The sequence below is a fragment of the Catharus ustulatus genome, chromosome 6 (assembly GCF_009819885.2).
Source record: "Catharus ustulatus isolate bCatUst1 chromosome 6, bCatUst1.pri.v2, whole genome shotgun sequence".
In the NCBI taxonomy this organism is placed as follows: domain Eukaryota; kingdom Metazoa; phylum Chordata; class Aves; order Passeriformes; family Turdidae; genus Catharus; species Catharus ustulatus.
In genome coordinates, this window is record NC_046226.1 from 34699487 (window position 1) to 34715991 (window position 16505).

The 16505-nt window shown below is 41.7% G+C and overlaps 1 protein-coding gene across 5 annotated transcripts in view; it reads left to right on the plus strand.

Moving 5' to 3' along the window:
• The window catches only part of SUSD6 (sushi domain containing 6), an 87409-nt gene that overhangs the window by 33640 nt on the left and 37264 nt on the right, over window positions 1–16505 (plus strand). For all 5 annotated transcript variants that reach the window (XM_033062049.1, XM_042779381.1, XM_033062050.2 and 2 more), the window contains one exon: window positions 12246–12433. In XM_033062049.1, the coding sequence (XP_032917940.1) occupies window positions 12313–12433 (121 nt within the window). In that variant the 5' untranslated portion in view covers window positions 12246–12312. The remainder of the gene's footprint in view (window positions 1–12245; window positions 12434–16505) is intronic.

The following is a 16505-nucleotide window of genomic DNA, read 5'->3' on the forward strand; positions in this document are numbered from 1 at the left end:
CGGGAAGTGCGCCTTATAGTCCGGTGTGCCTTATATAATGGACAAAGTTCGGAAATTTGCCAACCCGGAAGTGTAAGCTGCGAGCCGTGGGAGGAGGCGGGGCCGCGGTGCCACAGCTGCTGAGTGCAGGCGGACCTGCGGGGCCGTGGCAGCCAGGTGAAGGCGGGCCTGGGGCCCCATGGCTCTGCCGGGTACAGGCGGGCCCGGGGGCCCATGGCTGCCGGGTTGAGGCGGGGCCTCGGCCAGCAACCATGTGGGAGGAGCTGGGGGCAGATCCTCACCGCAAAAAAAATGTGCGGTGCTCCTTATGGTCGTGAAATTACTGTACTTGCAGTATTTGCAAGGAATAGTGGTCCTTTGATGATGGTGGTGTTGAGGTTGTATCTGTAAATTCTACAAGGCCTCCCTCCTGAGAGCCTTTGACTTTGGGGAAGAGTAACCTTTTATGTCATGGCTTCTGAGAGTGAAACTTGCTGTTGGAACTTGCTGTTGGTCTAGTGACAAAACCCAACAGTTTTTCTTGGTCAGAAACAAAAATGTATCAGTGGGACTTCTTCTTCAAAGAACTTAAACTCCTGTGCAATTGCACTTACTTTATAGCAAATGTAGGCTAAATATAGTTAGCTTTTTTGGAATTGATTTGTCTGCAAGGAGCTTGCAAAGACTGTTGATGCCTTTGATGTAAATAAAGCATGGCTGTTCTTGGTTGCTCTGTTTCTTTTAAACTGTTGCACCAGTGTCATTACTTTCCTGTTAATTCATCTTGTCTGTTCAAGAGATGCCAGAGAACTGTTGAGGAAGTTGCTGATCCTGATGTCAAACTGTTTGCATTCCACTACATACATATAAGCATTTGTAGAAGCTAACACTAATCTCTGTATGGGTTTTATTTAGAATGTTTGGCTTTAGAGAGAAAGGAAATTGGTAACACTGAAAGATGGTGTTAATGGATTTAACCAGTTGTTTTGCAGCAAATCCTTAAACTGCAGAAGCAAAAGGAAGACAGCTTTGGTGATGACAACTGCTGACTTTCAAAAGACAAAATTGCGTATCAGATTTACAATATGGGGAAACCAAATCCAGTCTTAATGGTACAGTATAAAAAGGTGTATACCCTTTGAGAAACTTATTGCAAAATAGATTAAATGAAGATGAAAATCCTCTGCTGTTGAAAGTCATTTTAAATCACCTTCTCACTTTTTGGTGGGTCTCGCATATTAATTTTTTTATACTGTAAGCTCTCGTAGCTGATCTTTGTCCTGCTGCTTGGAGCACTGTGTTACAGGTAAAAACATGAAGAGCAGGACTTTTAAACAGGCTTGCTTTATAGTAACTAATAACCTTTATTTAATCAATTCAGTCTGAGGGAACCTGGTTTCCAGAGACAGGAAATTGCTTGAGGATTACTGGCTGTCGCAGGACCTTTGTATTTATTTGCAAAATGTCTGGGAAAAAATAATAATAGAATCAGTCTTCCTTTAAAGGCAGTTCAAACTGGAGTTGCTATGCTTTTCCCATGAGGCTGGGTAGAGGTCACTGGGAATTCTGCACTAGAATGTTTTTTGACAAATACTTTCATGGCTTCAGTGTACTCACACAGGGTGCTTGGAGACACCACAAAACCCAAGCAAAGCAGAGAGTGACCTGTTTCCCAAGTGGATGTACTATTTATTTAGCTGCTACTGACTTGACATCCTTACCTTCAGATAGCAGAGAGCTAAATATGTGTGCTCTAAAATGCACTTTTTAGAGGGAATGGGGAAGGATCTCCACTTTTCAGCTCTGTCTGCCAGAGGAACAAGGCATAGAGGTGTCTGGGACACCGTACATGGTATCTTTCATGTTCACGTGCCCAGCCTGTTGACATTTGGCTACAAGAATGCTGGATAAATGAAAAAAATGTAGAAATCCAGAAGACTCCATAATCTATTGTCTTGCTTGTGTTTCATGGATGATGGCCTGGTAACTGGCCCATTCAGGGGTGGAGGACTATGACTGGAGCCAGGAGGCAAGGCAGCCCCTGGGAGTGGTGTGCTTAGCTGAGGGACAGCAGGCAGGGAGGCAAATGCTCAGGTCACTAGCAGGATGCTTTACCTCTGTTCTGGTCCCAGTGGTGAAGAGGTGTTGCCTGTGGCTTTATCCAGACTTTGTCTTTGCACATTATGAGTACCAGGAAGGAATATGATCTTCCCAAGGGTTTTCCCTAGAGTTTTGAGGTATGCTGGACAAAGCCTAGCTATGCTTTTGCAGTCTAGGTGGTCTGGCAAAACAGCCAGAGTGTGAGACAGAAGATTAAATAACCTGTATGCTCTGACTTACGGGTGTATCTCACTATGACCTAGCACAGGCATGTGAGTGATTCTTGCTTGTGTACAGCACCACTTTGTAACCCTTCACAAAACTGTAAAATTTACTGCTGAGCATTTTGCTGACTCTTGCTGTTCTGCTTTGTGTAACTTTCCCCTCTCTTTCAGCTTTGATTTAATTTGCCTTCCTCTAACACTAACAAACCTGTGTTACCTTTGGCTATTTTGGAGCATTCTCGCCCAGCTTTCTGGCTTTTAATCTGTGAGGAAATGATGCCAGAGCCATGATTTAGGGGAATGATTTCAATATAGAGCATCTTTATGCATAGTAAATGATTTTTTCTACACTTAATGTGGATTGAAAATGGAGATGGTTTTAGGAACAGGAAGCCTGTACAATTTATTAGCCCAGCATATTGGGCTGCTTGCTTAAGTCAGAGAGTGGTTTCAGACACTTCAGGCCTTGGCAGCAAATCTGAGGTGGGACTGTTTCCCCAGCTAATCCTTCTACTGGCCTCAGAGCTGTCCTTGTGCAAGGTCCCAGTTTCCCCCAGAAGTTCCCAAAAGTTTCATTATTGTTCCAAAAGGGGATGTTTAACTGGAAGGTGGATGTGGGAGCAGCAGCATGGGGGTGTCTAGTCACCCAGGAGCAAGGGGTCATCCTTCAGCCCAGGTAGCCTGTAAGTGCTTGGATGGTAGAGGACAACCCCAGCTGGCTCTGCAAAGGGGAGATGCTGATGTACAAGAGGTGGACTAGACTGCAGTTCAGTAAAGGGTGAGGAACCATTGCTGCTATATAAACAAGGTGCTGAGAAGTGCTAAATGAGCAGTTACTATCATGCAGTGTTTCTTGGCTGTCTCAGGATCCTTTGCTTAACATTTTGTTTGAGTTTAATAACAGCTAGACAGAGGCCCCTCCGTGGGGAGTGGAGGAATGGAGGTCCCTCTGACACTTGCAGGGTTGTGCAGAAGGCTGGTTGTGCTCCCTCTCCTGCTACCAGTCAGAGCATCCTGTGTCCCACCTCCGGGCTACCCTAGTGCCAGCTAACAGTGATTTATTTTTTGAAATATTTTTTCCTCTACTAGCCATGCTTTGTAAAGTCTAAATGTCACTGAGTCAGGTGAGGAACAAGTTGAAGCTTCAAACTGACCTTCTATTGAGATACAACAAACAGGTTTTATTTATGAAAAGTTTTATTCTGCAAACTTTTACTTCTCTACACTTCTTTCTCATATGCTTCTCTCCCACCCCAATTTAATGGTGGAAATCTTTAACACAAAATCTAAATTTTTAACATACAATCTTTGGATGATGGTTGTAGGTCTTGGATGATGGTTTGCTATTCTGCTGGTAAGGCATCTATCCTGAGGATTCTTTTTGGAGCAGTTGGCCTTATCATGGTGTGTGTATGTCCCTTTGTGACATGTAATAAGCCACTGTCCTTCTTGGAGTGTTTCCCTGACTTGATTCTTCTAGCTTGTGCTGCTCAAATCAGAATGTAATTGCAACTGATCTCTTGTAAGAAAATCAAATTAAGCATAACCTGCTGAGGGAAACTAGTTAGAGGAAAAAAAGCTGTGAGGGTCTTCTGCATAGTGATCATAGTGTCTTCTCTGTGAGTAATTCTAGAAATGGTGAGAGTGATCTAAAATAAAGCAAGCAATATGGGCTCCTGTTCTCCACCCACTCTTCTCTTGACTATTGACTTTTGAAATTAGTTTGTCAACTTGCCTGAAGTCTGAAATGTTCAGGTTGAGTGTTGGGGTGGAGGCAGGTATGCTGGTGAGCGTGCTCTGCTGTGGGATCTGCTGGGGACACCCCCAAGTGCAGCTCCACAGGAGTGGGTCTGTGTGCAGGCAGTGCACTAATTGTCCTGTGGTCTTAATTGAAAGGGGGTTGAATGGGGATGCAAAGCTTTTTCTTTCTTCATTGTACACTGGCAAGAGTGATGTGGCTCTGTGGAGTAAAACATGCCCAGTGCCACTGTGATGGATGTCTGCCACAGTGAGGGGCTTTTGGAAATATGTATGCACCTCTGTTGTTAGCACAGTGCATCCCAAGGAGGGCAAGCAATAAGAATCATCTAGCAACTTTGCAGCTGCTAAAAATATAAAAGTAAAGGAAAATCATGAGCTAATGGATGCAAACCCAAGCCATAGTGCTGAGACCTTTTGAAGGCTTACCTTATTGGGATCAATTGAAGTCATTCTCTGCTGTGTTAGAATCCCAAATGCAGTCTTAAGGCCAAAACCAGAATTTAAAACTTTCTTGGTCATTGGTCAATGATCTATCTTGTTGGAAGATTAAGCTTTCAGAGGACTTAAGGGACAGTCTTATTTTTCAGAGTTTTTATGTTTGTATGTTTATCTCTGAAAAGATCTATGTGCTGACAGACATTCAAACATCAAGGATTTGTTAGCCTGGAATGTTCTGATAAAACAACACATGTCTTGCTGAGAACCTCCTTTATAAGGTGGGATACAAATAACAAGCACTGTACAATATCTGTCATCATTCCTTTAAAGTGGGTGATACTTCTATATAGTGGATATTTTTATATCTGGGAAATGTAATAATTTTAAACTTGTGTCTCACAGCTGTGCTTTTAGGAATAAATGTAAGAGTTCCTCCATCTCCTAATATAGCTCCTTACTTAAATGTAAGACTGCTTCATTGAAGTTTATATTTAGAAGGCTTGATAGGAAAAAGACTTCCAAATGGATGTCCTCTCAAGTGGCTGTGCAGCTTGGTGGTATTGCAGCTGCATGTATAGCAGACTGATGCTTTTAGCCACATCAGTTGAAGTGAGAGCAGAAGAAATGGTAAGGATAGGGAGAAACATGTTCTAGTAGTGAGGGATTATAAAGTAAGCCTTTACTGTACACGGGCTTTGTGCTTCACTCACTGAAATAGATTAACATAGCTGTATAAATGAGAACAGCATCCTGGATAAAAAAGTGACCTTACCAATCCAGTGCTGCTTTGTCAACCCCGTTACTGAAAGTAACATTTCAAGTTTGGATATGGTTACAAGAAGTTCTGCCTTTGCACTGCTTTTCTTTATTCTCCTTCCCTGAAGCCATTCCAGTTTACTGTGAGTTTTCTTTTTTAGGACTTATTATTTTTGGAAGGCATTCTGGAACATTTTGTGCATATGGTCTTCTGTAAATGTGCTGTTGTACTGATTAAAGCTGAAAGTATGAAACCTAGCTTTTCTGATGCAGTGCAGCAGGAGAAAAATGCTGAAACAATAGTTTCTAAAGGGAATACTTTTCCAAATAAAGATGTTTTCAAAAACCCCAGAAACAACAGAAAAATCACCCTGAAACAAAACCGAGAAAGATTGTGAGAGATCTTTTCTACAGTCCCCCAGTCTCTAATTCCTCCCATAGATTGCATAGATGACAGTAAGTGGTTTTTTTGAAAATCCTTTAAAGCAGATCCAGCACTTTTTTAAAAATAACTGTCTTCTTTTCATTCACTGTTGACATGATCCCACTGCCATAAGCATTTTTGTAATAGTGCAGAAATCTGCAGTGCATTGGGGTTGTGTGCATTAAGCTAACTCTTCCCACTGCTGCTCCGCAGCTCTGTTTTTCTTCTGACTGGTTCCTGGAAGTTCACAGCCTGCCCATAACTAACTTCTTCCTTATTTGGAAGGACAATTGGATTTTGATCTCTTACCTTCCTCTTTCCAAGTAAAACAGAAAAAGTTTACAGTGAAATTCTGTGCCTTTAAAGAAAACGTCTTAACATCTGGAGCGCTAATGGTATTTAGGGCTTGCTCTTGGGCTTACCAAAGTGAGGAAAACTAGATTTATTTTTTTTTTTAAAGTAATACAATTCAAATCTTCTGTGAATGTGTCAGACCTGGCATGACAACCATGGTACGTGGAAATGGGGAAGAATCACGACTCCGAGACTGTTTCTAATGGTTTGTTTCTGATTCTTTTTCTAAAAGTATGAGTGTCATTTGCAAGAATGAAAATCAAGCCCGGCTTGGCAGTTGTTAATCCACACTGACTTCAGCATTTCCCTTGTGCTATGGAGAGTGAAAGGTACTGAAAAGGTACCCTTTTCCCCTTGGCAACCTTGCACCTCTTCTTTGCACACCTTGGAAGGTCTGTTCCTTCCTTTTTATTTACCTTTGAAAGGATTGTTGGAGTTGAAGCTTGTTTGGTCCCCTCAGGAGTATCTGGGAACCTGCTGTCCATTTCTCCGGGCTGTGACAGGGAAGAAGCTCCTATGCAAAGGCTTGCACCCAGCAGGGAAGGGGAGCAGCTGGAAGAAGTGCTCCCTGCAATCAGTCCACAGAAAAATATGTTTGGCTAACCTCAGGTTGGTTAGAGGAGCATCAAGTGAGATAAGGAAGTAAACAACAGAGGTGCAAAAGCATGATCTAAATACCAAAAGGACTTTAGACTGTGATGGGAAGGATAGAGAGAAGGAAGCTGTGCGAATTGGTGAACCTTGGAGGTTTATTCACTTGAGGTAGGAATATTGGGGTCACTTTACTAGCTGTAAGGTACTTATTATCCAGTAGTGAAAAATCCAGTTCACTGGCTTAAAGCTTGGGTGTGCCTTAGTGAGTGTGGAGAGTTAGGTACATGCCATTCATCAGAGATTAAAATGGAATTAGAGTTTAACCTGTCCAGCAGGCTTCTTTCTGTGCAAACTCTAATGCTCCCTCTTGAAAATGGAAGTTGCGCATCACCATTTGTTGGTTTAGTTTGTTGGTTTTTTTTTTTTAATTTAACATTTTAAAATTTAAAAGAAGTATTCTAGAAACCTTCATGGGAGAGAGCAGGTAAAAGCTACATCAAAACAAGTGTATGAAAAAAACAGCCATATTTGAAGGTCATAGGCCAAACCCTTGACAAAGTAGGGAATGAGGAAGGAAATCCAACTATTCAGATTCCCCTTCAGCAATGGGACTGTTTGCAGTAGGGTGTATGCTGATTCCAGTGTCCTGAATAAGCAGCTTGGTATTTCCTAGTGATTCTTCTTTGTAGCAGGTAATATGTGCAATTTATCCATCTGCTTTTTATGCTGTGACTGTGCTGTGCAGACACCTGCCTTTTTATAATTCAAATATGAAGGTGTAAAATGGAGCTACCAAACACATAATCTCATTACTGGGCAGGAGGAGTGTTACATGTTGTTTGGCTTATTGTATTTCCTCTTTTCCTCTTCCACCTTTTCCCATTATCTTGAATAACTGAGAGTTGGCTGTGCTGAAAAGTCAGATAATTAGGATTTTTCTGAACTGCCTGCAGGTAACTTTCAAAGGCTTTGGCTTTTTTCCTTTGTTCCTGACATAAACTGGACAGTGTAATTGAATTGTGATTCTATCCCTAAATGTTAAAAATACAATTCTGTTTGTAAAAGCTTTCAACTAAACTGGTTTAACCACAGAAAGTAAGTGGAATGAAGAATTTCTTTCCTCTGCTGTCCCTTGGACTTGATTTTTCTGCATTTTTTATTTAGCAGGCAAGAAGATGACTTTTTTTGTTTTAAAGCTTAACTGCTCTTTGAAAGCAGGCAAAATAAGGATACAACAAAACCAGCAACTAAGGGTGAAGGTTAAATCCTCTAAACCACACTGCTTACATTTGATTTCACTTGCAGCATGACCGTGAGGCAAGAACAGTGCTTGTGCTTAGCTTTTCAAAAGCTATGCTGTGCACACCCATCACTCATGCTACTGCTAAGATCTTTGCTGTGTGCATTCAAGAGTTAGCAAACAATGTCTGAGTATTATTCTGTTGGGGGAAATCATGTGGATAAAATAGAGATTTCTCATGTGCACGAGGATAGCTAATTTTCTTTTGCTAAGTTTCAAGTATGGCATTTAAAAGCAAACCACTAGCATTCCAAACATTCTGAATACTTTCCTAAACAAACTTTGAAGAATTCAGGTTGAAGACCTGTTTTCCAACAACAGTGACATAGGACATAACTGTGCCAGGCATTTTGAGCAACTAGAGAACTTCAGGCTGTCCAGTCTTTGGTTGTCTAGAGCATGTCCTGAGCATATGACCTTCCAAAGAATGTTCTTCCAGGTGGACCTAGGAGTCCTTCAGTGACAAAACAAGAAAAATAAGAAAATTAGGCCATAATCCTGTGAAGATTTACACATGTTGTAAAGGGATCATGGATCAAGGGATATGAGTTGGCAGCTTCTGAAGATCTGGCAAATAAATGGCAAAATAACTTATCTTAAAGAGAAGCTCCTGCCATATGTAAGTGTGTAATCTTGGGAAAGGGCTGCTGGTGGGATAATTGCAAGCAGGAAGTCTGGCCTGCATGTTTTCAGTGGAAGCTGATGTCTGCTTGAGGACTTTATGTAGAAGCAAACCACTGTTCCCTGTGCAAGCAGGGATGGCCATGCAACAAGGGGACTCTTGCTGAAGCATCACTGGGAAGCTTGCTTGATGCCAAGACTTGGAAGAAAGAGCTGGAGATATCTGTAATCTGGGAATAATGGGTACTTTTTCACTTGTTCATTGCATTCCCTAAAAAGATGTGTGGATATTGACTTTGTGGATATAGAGGATGGTTTATTGTCTTATCCATATTTAGTAGGTGTTTTTCAAGGTTCACATTATAAAGGAGGCAAAAAACCTCTACCTTTATTGACTGATACACTTTTAACAGAGAAAAATCTCCTCCACTCCTTACTGTATTTATGGGCACTGCTGGCTGTACTAAATATTATCTTTGAAAACATCTTTGTTTAAACGTGATCCTTACATAACCCTTCAGCCTAGGCTGTGGCATGCGAAATGGATCTGAAATGTCCTTGCTCTTCATATTTGTGCTACTGTCAGCTTCTGCTTTATTGTTCTTAGTACCCATTAAAGAAACCAGCCCATTCCTCAGTGCTTTGTGTATACGTTGATGCTTCCAAACCCCTGAATTGTTAAGCTATGCCCCAGGGAATATGTCTGACAAATGTGTGTGATCTGCACTGCACTCCAGCTAACTTGGAGCAGTGGAGGCCTGAGGAGTTCTATGACAGCTGCTTCCCCCTGAGCTGTAGGTATAAGGAGTGTGCTAAAGCAAGTCAATTTTTAGAGAATTGAATGTCTGTCTAAATAGCCTCCAAATCAGCTCTCCTCTGGGAAAAAGGAATAGTTTCTTATCTAGTCAGAATCTCTCTCTTCTAACTTTGCCAGGGAACAGTCAAGGCTGGGAGCAAGTTTTGTAATTTGGCTGAAGCCCAAAGGGAGGATCCTTGCAAGCAGTACCTGTACCCCTTGTCTCATAACAATCCTGAGGGGTTTGTCTATGCTGTCACCCACTGAATGGGCTGGCTACCCTTGTGCTGCCTTCAAATCCACACTGAACTAAACCAGCTTAGTGGAATGTTTCTGCAGGCATAGCAGCATTAATTTACAGCATTCCTGGAGTGGCAGCCCTAGCCCTGTGATAGACAGGATATTTGTTACCTGGGATTCAAGTGACTTGGTAGATAAAAAGTGGTGTGGAAATGATGTCCAATTTTAAAAGAAAGGAGAGAAGCAGTGCTGTGCTTTGAAGCAATCTGTTAGTGGATCAAGAATAAATAATAATTTATTCCCCACAAAGATTTAGGTATTCCCCTTGTTTTAGGTATTTCTAACTTGTGTGCTGTTCAGAGACCGGAACTGGGCTGCTGACTTCTAGATGCAGTCTTAGGGGAAGGAATAAACCTCTAGGGAAAGGTAGCACACCTCAGGTGGCTCAGCAAATTTTGTGATAATTGCATGCCCTCTTCCTACCTCTCCTGGCTGCTGCTCTGTCACCTGACATGCATTGTTCCAAGGACAGGGAGGGCCACCTTTAAAAGATACTTTGGCAATACTTTCAGAGATTCTTACACTAATGAGGCTTCATAAAATTGGAATAGGGAGGACAGAGCTTTCCTGGTCTAATCAGAAGGGCGTTTGTTGAAGATGGTGCATTTCTTTTTCAGAGCTGTAATTCTGTGTAGAGCAGTGACTCTTGGAGGAGAGCAGCTGTCTGTTGGCCTAGAGTATATGCTGGCCTTTTCCAATTAAATATGAACTTAGAGGCCATGCAGGAGGTCTGACTTGAGAGGACAGGGGAGATGTATAGAGTAACTGGTTAGACTTTCTTCACATGGAGTATTTTTTTCATTCCATGGTCTAATTGTTGCTGAAGGTATTCTAGCAGGTAAGTGAAACTATCCTTATCCCATTCTGCATGGTGGAAGTTTGCTGAACAAAGCATTGGCTTCTTATCTATGGAATACATGAGAAATCTATAGGCTGTGCTACAGGCTTAGTGGGAGAGAGTCACTTCTCTCCCTCCCCCTCCAAATGAAGCAAGAAACAAAAGGGGTAGACACAGAGTTTATTGTAGCAGCAGCTCCAATACACATGACACTTTAAATGTCATCTTGAAATGACATTTCGAGGCAGGGTGTATGCAGACAAAGAATTTTTCTTTGAGAGAGACTAAAAAGAACCAAATTTTAAAGATAGCCCTTTTGTGAAGTATATATGAGCATAGTAGTGACATGGAACTAAGGAAAAATTCTCTTTTCACTAGAATGACTATCAGGTTTACTGACAAATCTACATATTCCCTCCCATAATGCATTTACTGTTTTGCCTGAGTAATTGGAAATGTGAGCTGAGGCTGTTTGAGTTGTATGTTTCTCTAGTCAGTGCTGGTGTATTGCTTTAATCTTGGAAGCACTTAAGGATCTGAAGGTTCTGCCTTCCCCAGTAGCAGGAGTGCTAACCCAGATGTCCTCTTTGTCTTCACAAGGTACAGAAGAGTGCAATACCTGCCTCTGCACTTCTCAGATCTCTTTGAGATTATCCAGCAGTTTTGCATTTCCGTGGGAAACCTGGCCAAATAAAAAACCTATTCCCCCTTCAGTTTGCATGTTCATTTAACTGAAGAAGCTGTTGCTGAATGGGTTTTCCTCAGAAATAAAATATTCCTGTTTTCAGATGTAAAAAATCATTAATTTTGGCAAATTTGTTTTCACGTGAGAGCTTCAGAAATGCAATGAATAGCAGGATACAAGTGTTGAAATGGGTTTCCATGTGGGTTTTTTTGGTTGTCTTTATTTTATTGGTTGATTTGGTTTTCCAGGGTGTTTTTTGGTTGTTGTTTGGTTTTTTGTTTGTTGGTGTGTTTACCATTGGAGGCCTCGCAGGTCAAAACTATAGTAGGTTGGTGAAATATATGTTCTGCTGGGTCTTCATTAAAAGTAAGGGTTCAGATTTGTGCTTTCTCTATTTCCCAGCTGTGCTTTGTGTGTTTGTGTATAAGGCTGTTTTTGCTGTGACAGTGCCTCATAGGCTGTGGGTGAATCCCTCAGTCCTCAGGTATGAGCAGTGTCACATCCTGCAATTTTAATTGCTGTGCTCTGTCCTGTCAGATCACTATACCTGAGGTTTGCAAGTTGTTTTACATTCCTTCTTGTAAGCATGTGTTTGCCTGCTGGCTGGCTGTCAGGATTGCTGTGCCTCTCCAGGTGGCTGAAGAAGCATTTGGTTGATTTATCCTAGCTGTCTGGTACAGTCTGCTGTGTCTCAGAGACCTTCTGAAAAGTGGTGGGGATGCAGAAAGACTGGCTCTCTTAAAGAATTTTTGAAACAAATCTCCACATGCTATGTCCTCTGGGGCTGTCTTGAAAAGCTAAAATTAATTGTAAGCTAGGCAGTCTTCACATTTGAAACACCAGACAGTGAGTGAAAAGTTATGGTCTCTCTAATACAGCTCCTTTTTGTCTTTCCTGTATAGAAGATTGCTTTTGCTGCTCCTGTTACCTTGAGAACTGTGAATACTTAGTAAGATTCCTAAGTGCTAGAACATGTAAAAAGTTTCTCTTTGTTTCTGACTTTACCTTTTTCCTCTCCAGATGTTGTAGGTGTTTGGCTCAACACCTTTTCTTGCTTTCTGTTTTTTTTTTTTAGACCAAGGTGCTTCTGATCAACCAGATCATTCAGAAATTTTTAAAAAAGAAACCTTGGTGGGTAAAAGATGTGCCATGGAATGGTAGCATCAAAGAGCAACACAGGATCATCTCTTGCCTTGACTGGCCATGGGTTATTTCGTCTGCTAGTTATCTTTGGTTCCTTTATCTTGGAAGTACAGTCCACAGGTAAGTGAAACCTTTATATATGCTACAGGGACGGGGAGGTATATAAGTTTGAAGTAGCTGTATATTTTTAGGTGAAAACTGGCCATGATTGATGTATTTGTGCACATCTTTCAGTACTCAGAGGAAAAATTCCATCACTGCTTGTTGAGCAGAGCATGAAGTGTCTGGACTGAATGAGTCTTGCTATTTGTCAATAACTGCTTGTCTTTCAATCCTGTAGTTTTGATTCCCATAGGTTTTTTCCCCTCCATTCTCATCCCTTCATTGCAGCTAGGAACACTTGGGACATCTCCAGAGCATGGACCATGTTTTTATTGAGTGACATTCTCATATATACAGTGTTATCTGTGTGCCCTGTAGCAACTGCTCATGTGAAGGGGTAGAAGCAGAGATTGTGTCCAGCCCATTTGTCCAGAATGGATCTGTTCAGTGTTTCCTTGTATGCTATCTTTGACACCTTAACACCTTCTACCTGTGCCCCTCTTCTGGATCCTCTTTTCAGCTTGTTTTCCCTCTCCCCTCATCTCTTGATATTTCATGGATGAGTGTTGTAAATAATGTAGATAGCAGTGGAATGGGATGATATGAAAAATGTCATCAGAAATGGGAGATCTGCCTTTTAGAAATGAGTGGAAGAAGGAAATGTACTGGATACTCAGAAGGTAGTACGTGGTGTGAAATATGTGCTTGATTACCTGGTATACCCTGGGTATACCTTTCTCAGACCAGCCATGACCTAGTTTTTGTCTGTAGGGAGATGTCTGGTCATAGGAGGCATGAGATGGAAGGAGGAACTTTGCTCTTGCAAGAACTTTGAAGGAATTAATCCCAAAAAGACAGATTTGACTTGAGCAGCTGTTGTAACATAGAGCATTAGCTTGCCTAAAGAAAACCTCAGTTCTTGACATAACTGTAAAAAGTCCTATTAATTTGTCATATCATGGCACCTGAGAATGTCATGTGGCCAACATTCCTCCAGGAATCAGTGTGGTAGAGCAGAATAAACATTAGCTGCCAGATGCACTCAAAGTTGAGGTGATCCTGTATGGTAATGTCTACTGGTGCTGAAAACTTCTGGAGGAGGAGTTGATTTCCTTTTACTGTTCCTGGCTCTTTGAATTGCAAGGGAGAGACTGCTGAAATCAGGTATCTCAGACTTATATGTCTTCCTGACCTGATTTTGGCCTTGTAGGTAATGAGGGAGTGGGGAAGACACCCTTGAGAGCGTGACAAATTGTCATGAATAGTTAGTGACAGTGGGAAAGGGACAAGATCTTTTTGGATCTGGGCTATCCATGTTTTTTTTTCCCAGCCTTGCTGTTGTTGGTGATAGTGTCACTGCTTCATTTCAGATGTAGGCCTGTCAGATACACCTCCCAGCCTGGGGCAGCATCACCATCTGAAACCCCCTGTGAGGCACTGCAGCACCTTCAACTGAGACTGTAATCAGGATGCAAATGCCTTGTGCTGCTGGATGGGGAAAAGCTGCCACAATACTGGCAATCCTTTCTAATATAATTTTGAGACATCCAATCACATTACAAAAGCACTAGTTAGGCATGCCAGAAGACTCAAGAGTGATTCTGCATTGTGTTTCCTTTTCTGTGTTCTTTTTGCTTCAGGATCTGAAACCAGTTGTGATGAACTGATCACGGCAGATCATCAGCTAAACAGGATTATAGTGGCTAGGCAGGAACCATTTCCTGCAGGGGGAGTGAGAAAACAGAGCGGAGCCAGGATCACAGCAGAGGTCAAGACACAGGGGGTTGAAGTCCTGGGGAAGGGCTCGCTGAGGAGCACTTCCATGGACAGTTTTTCTGAGACTGGGATGTAGCAACCCAAGTGCCAGTTGCTGGGAGGGATGGGGGTGCTCAGTGATGCATCATGGGCCTGGGAGCTGCACCTGCAGCAGCATGCCAGCCATGAATAACATTAATGAGCGAGTCAGCTGAGGAGCAGGCAGCAGATGGAGAAACAAAGAGTACTGGCAAGGCGCTTGGAAAATCATCTTTGCCTCATCTTTGTCCCCCCAACCACCTCGCCGTCCTCATTTTATTACTTTGCATAGCAAAGTCATTCAGAGCAAGCAGAGCAAAACGATGTTAACATGAAGCAAGAGACTGTATTAAATCTCATGGTGGTAATGCTTATTTTGAATGTGGAGCCAGTGTGACAAGCTCAAAATTGCTACAAAGCTGAAGAATGTTCTCATAAAAAGACAACCATGGAGACAATGCCTGGCTCAGCCTTGAGTGAGAAAGCAGAGCTTGTGATTCATATGTATAAAACCATATGAGGTATATTGTATTGCAGTCATTTTACTGCTTAGAAATTCTATTGCTTAAGTTCCAGGAAGCTTAGAGATATATTCATGATCTGGGCAGGAAGATGTTCTCTTTGCCATGTGGTTAATGCAGAGAGCAGACTCATTTTCAGTCAGCGAGCATCTCTCTGTCCTCTGGTAATAAATCAATTTTATTTATGCATGGTTTTTTAAGAAAAATCCTCAGCACTTTGTCTCAAGCAATCTATCCAAATATCCTCGAGTGCCATGAGATGAATATGAGTTGCTTAGTCACTAGGAGTACTGCAGAATTTGGGGAAGCTGTTCCCTTTTCATGGGAAGATACCCATGAATATGAAAACAACCACTGCACACATTTTAGCCTAAAACAAATGCAGCATTTGGTAATGGGCAAGCAGAGAAGCTGTGTCAGAGGAGGAGAATTTATGGAAACTTGAGCAGAGCTCAGGAATATTTTTTGAGCTTTATCACTGTTATAGTGTTTTTCCTCATCTGGCAAATTCTCCAAGATTAGTTGTGGGAAATAATGAAGGAATGAGCAGGCAAGGAGACTTGGAAAGCTCCTCAGTAATACTGAGGCTTAGTTCTTCATCTGTCTTTTCTGGTTTTTTGAGGGTTCAACAGGAATGTAGCTAAGAGGCAGAATGCTTAGTAGATAGAGGTGGGGAATTTTTGAATCATTGGAGAGGAGCAATGACAACCTTTTTATCTGCATTTCCACACATAATGCTTCTCCATTTTTTTCCTTTGTTGCTGTGACTTGTAATTTTTTCCCCCTCTCCCTCCCATCTCTGTCCCTTAAGGCCTTGTATTTATATCGTCTCATTCACCATGGTCCTCCTGCCTGGCCAGGTTATTTTGGGAAGAATGACAGTGGATCAGATTAAGTTGTTCATTAAATTTTAACATGCAGTCTGTAAAATACTCTGAAAGCTTCCTATGATTTATGTTCCAAATGTGTAATCTCTTTTGGATTCATGACTGGCTCTGTCAGAAATCTATCAAAACAGGTTGGGCCTTTCATTATTGATAATAGCATCACCTGATCCTGGGAACTACAAGTAAATGTGTTGGTAAAAGTATTAAACATCCCAAATTAAGCAAATATCAATACCCATAAAGAAGAATCTAAGTCCATTTAGATTTAAACACAGTCTGATTTTTGTTGACTGCATGTGCAAAATGCTATAAAGTTAGCTCTTTAATTTTTAGGATTGCCATTAAAGTGATAAATTGAGCTTGAATAAGCTGAAACTACTTCATTCCTGTGTGTTGTCTGTGATGCAAATGCAGCCAATCTGCTGCTTGCTGTTCTAAGGCCTTTTCAGTGCCAAGGTTATTCTGCACAGAAGCGTTGGATACTGCTGCTATTTGTTTGCATTGCACAGAGCAGCTTGTTAGAGCACTCCACTCATTGAGCAGATTGAGACTTGTTCCTATTCTTTGGGAATCTCTGCGAAGCAGAGGTTTCCTTTGTATCTGATTATGCAGCTGAAAGGAAGGCGTTTATACAGCTAGGGGTGAATTCAATGGCCATGAAAACAAGGACACTCTAGCACTGGATTGCCAGACAGAAATATGTAAAGTGTCATGCATGTACAGATGATCTTGATTCTAACCTGTATGCTTCATGTAAGTGTGGGTTTGGAGAAATTACAGCATCAGCCCAAAGCAGTGTGTGGCCTTCTTCGTGGAGAGAAAGGGGAGAATTTTCAGGAGCAATTCCTCTTCCCAGTTCCTTTGTAGAGCTGAAAAAGAGCAGAGTGG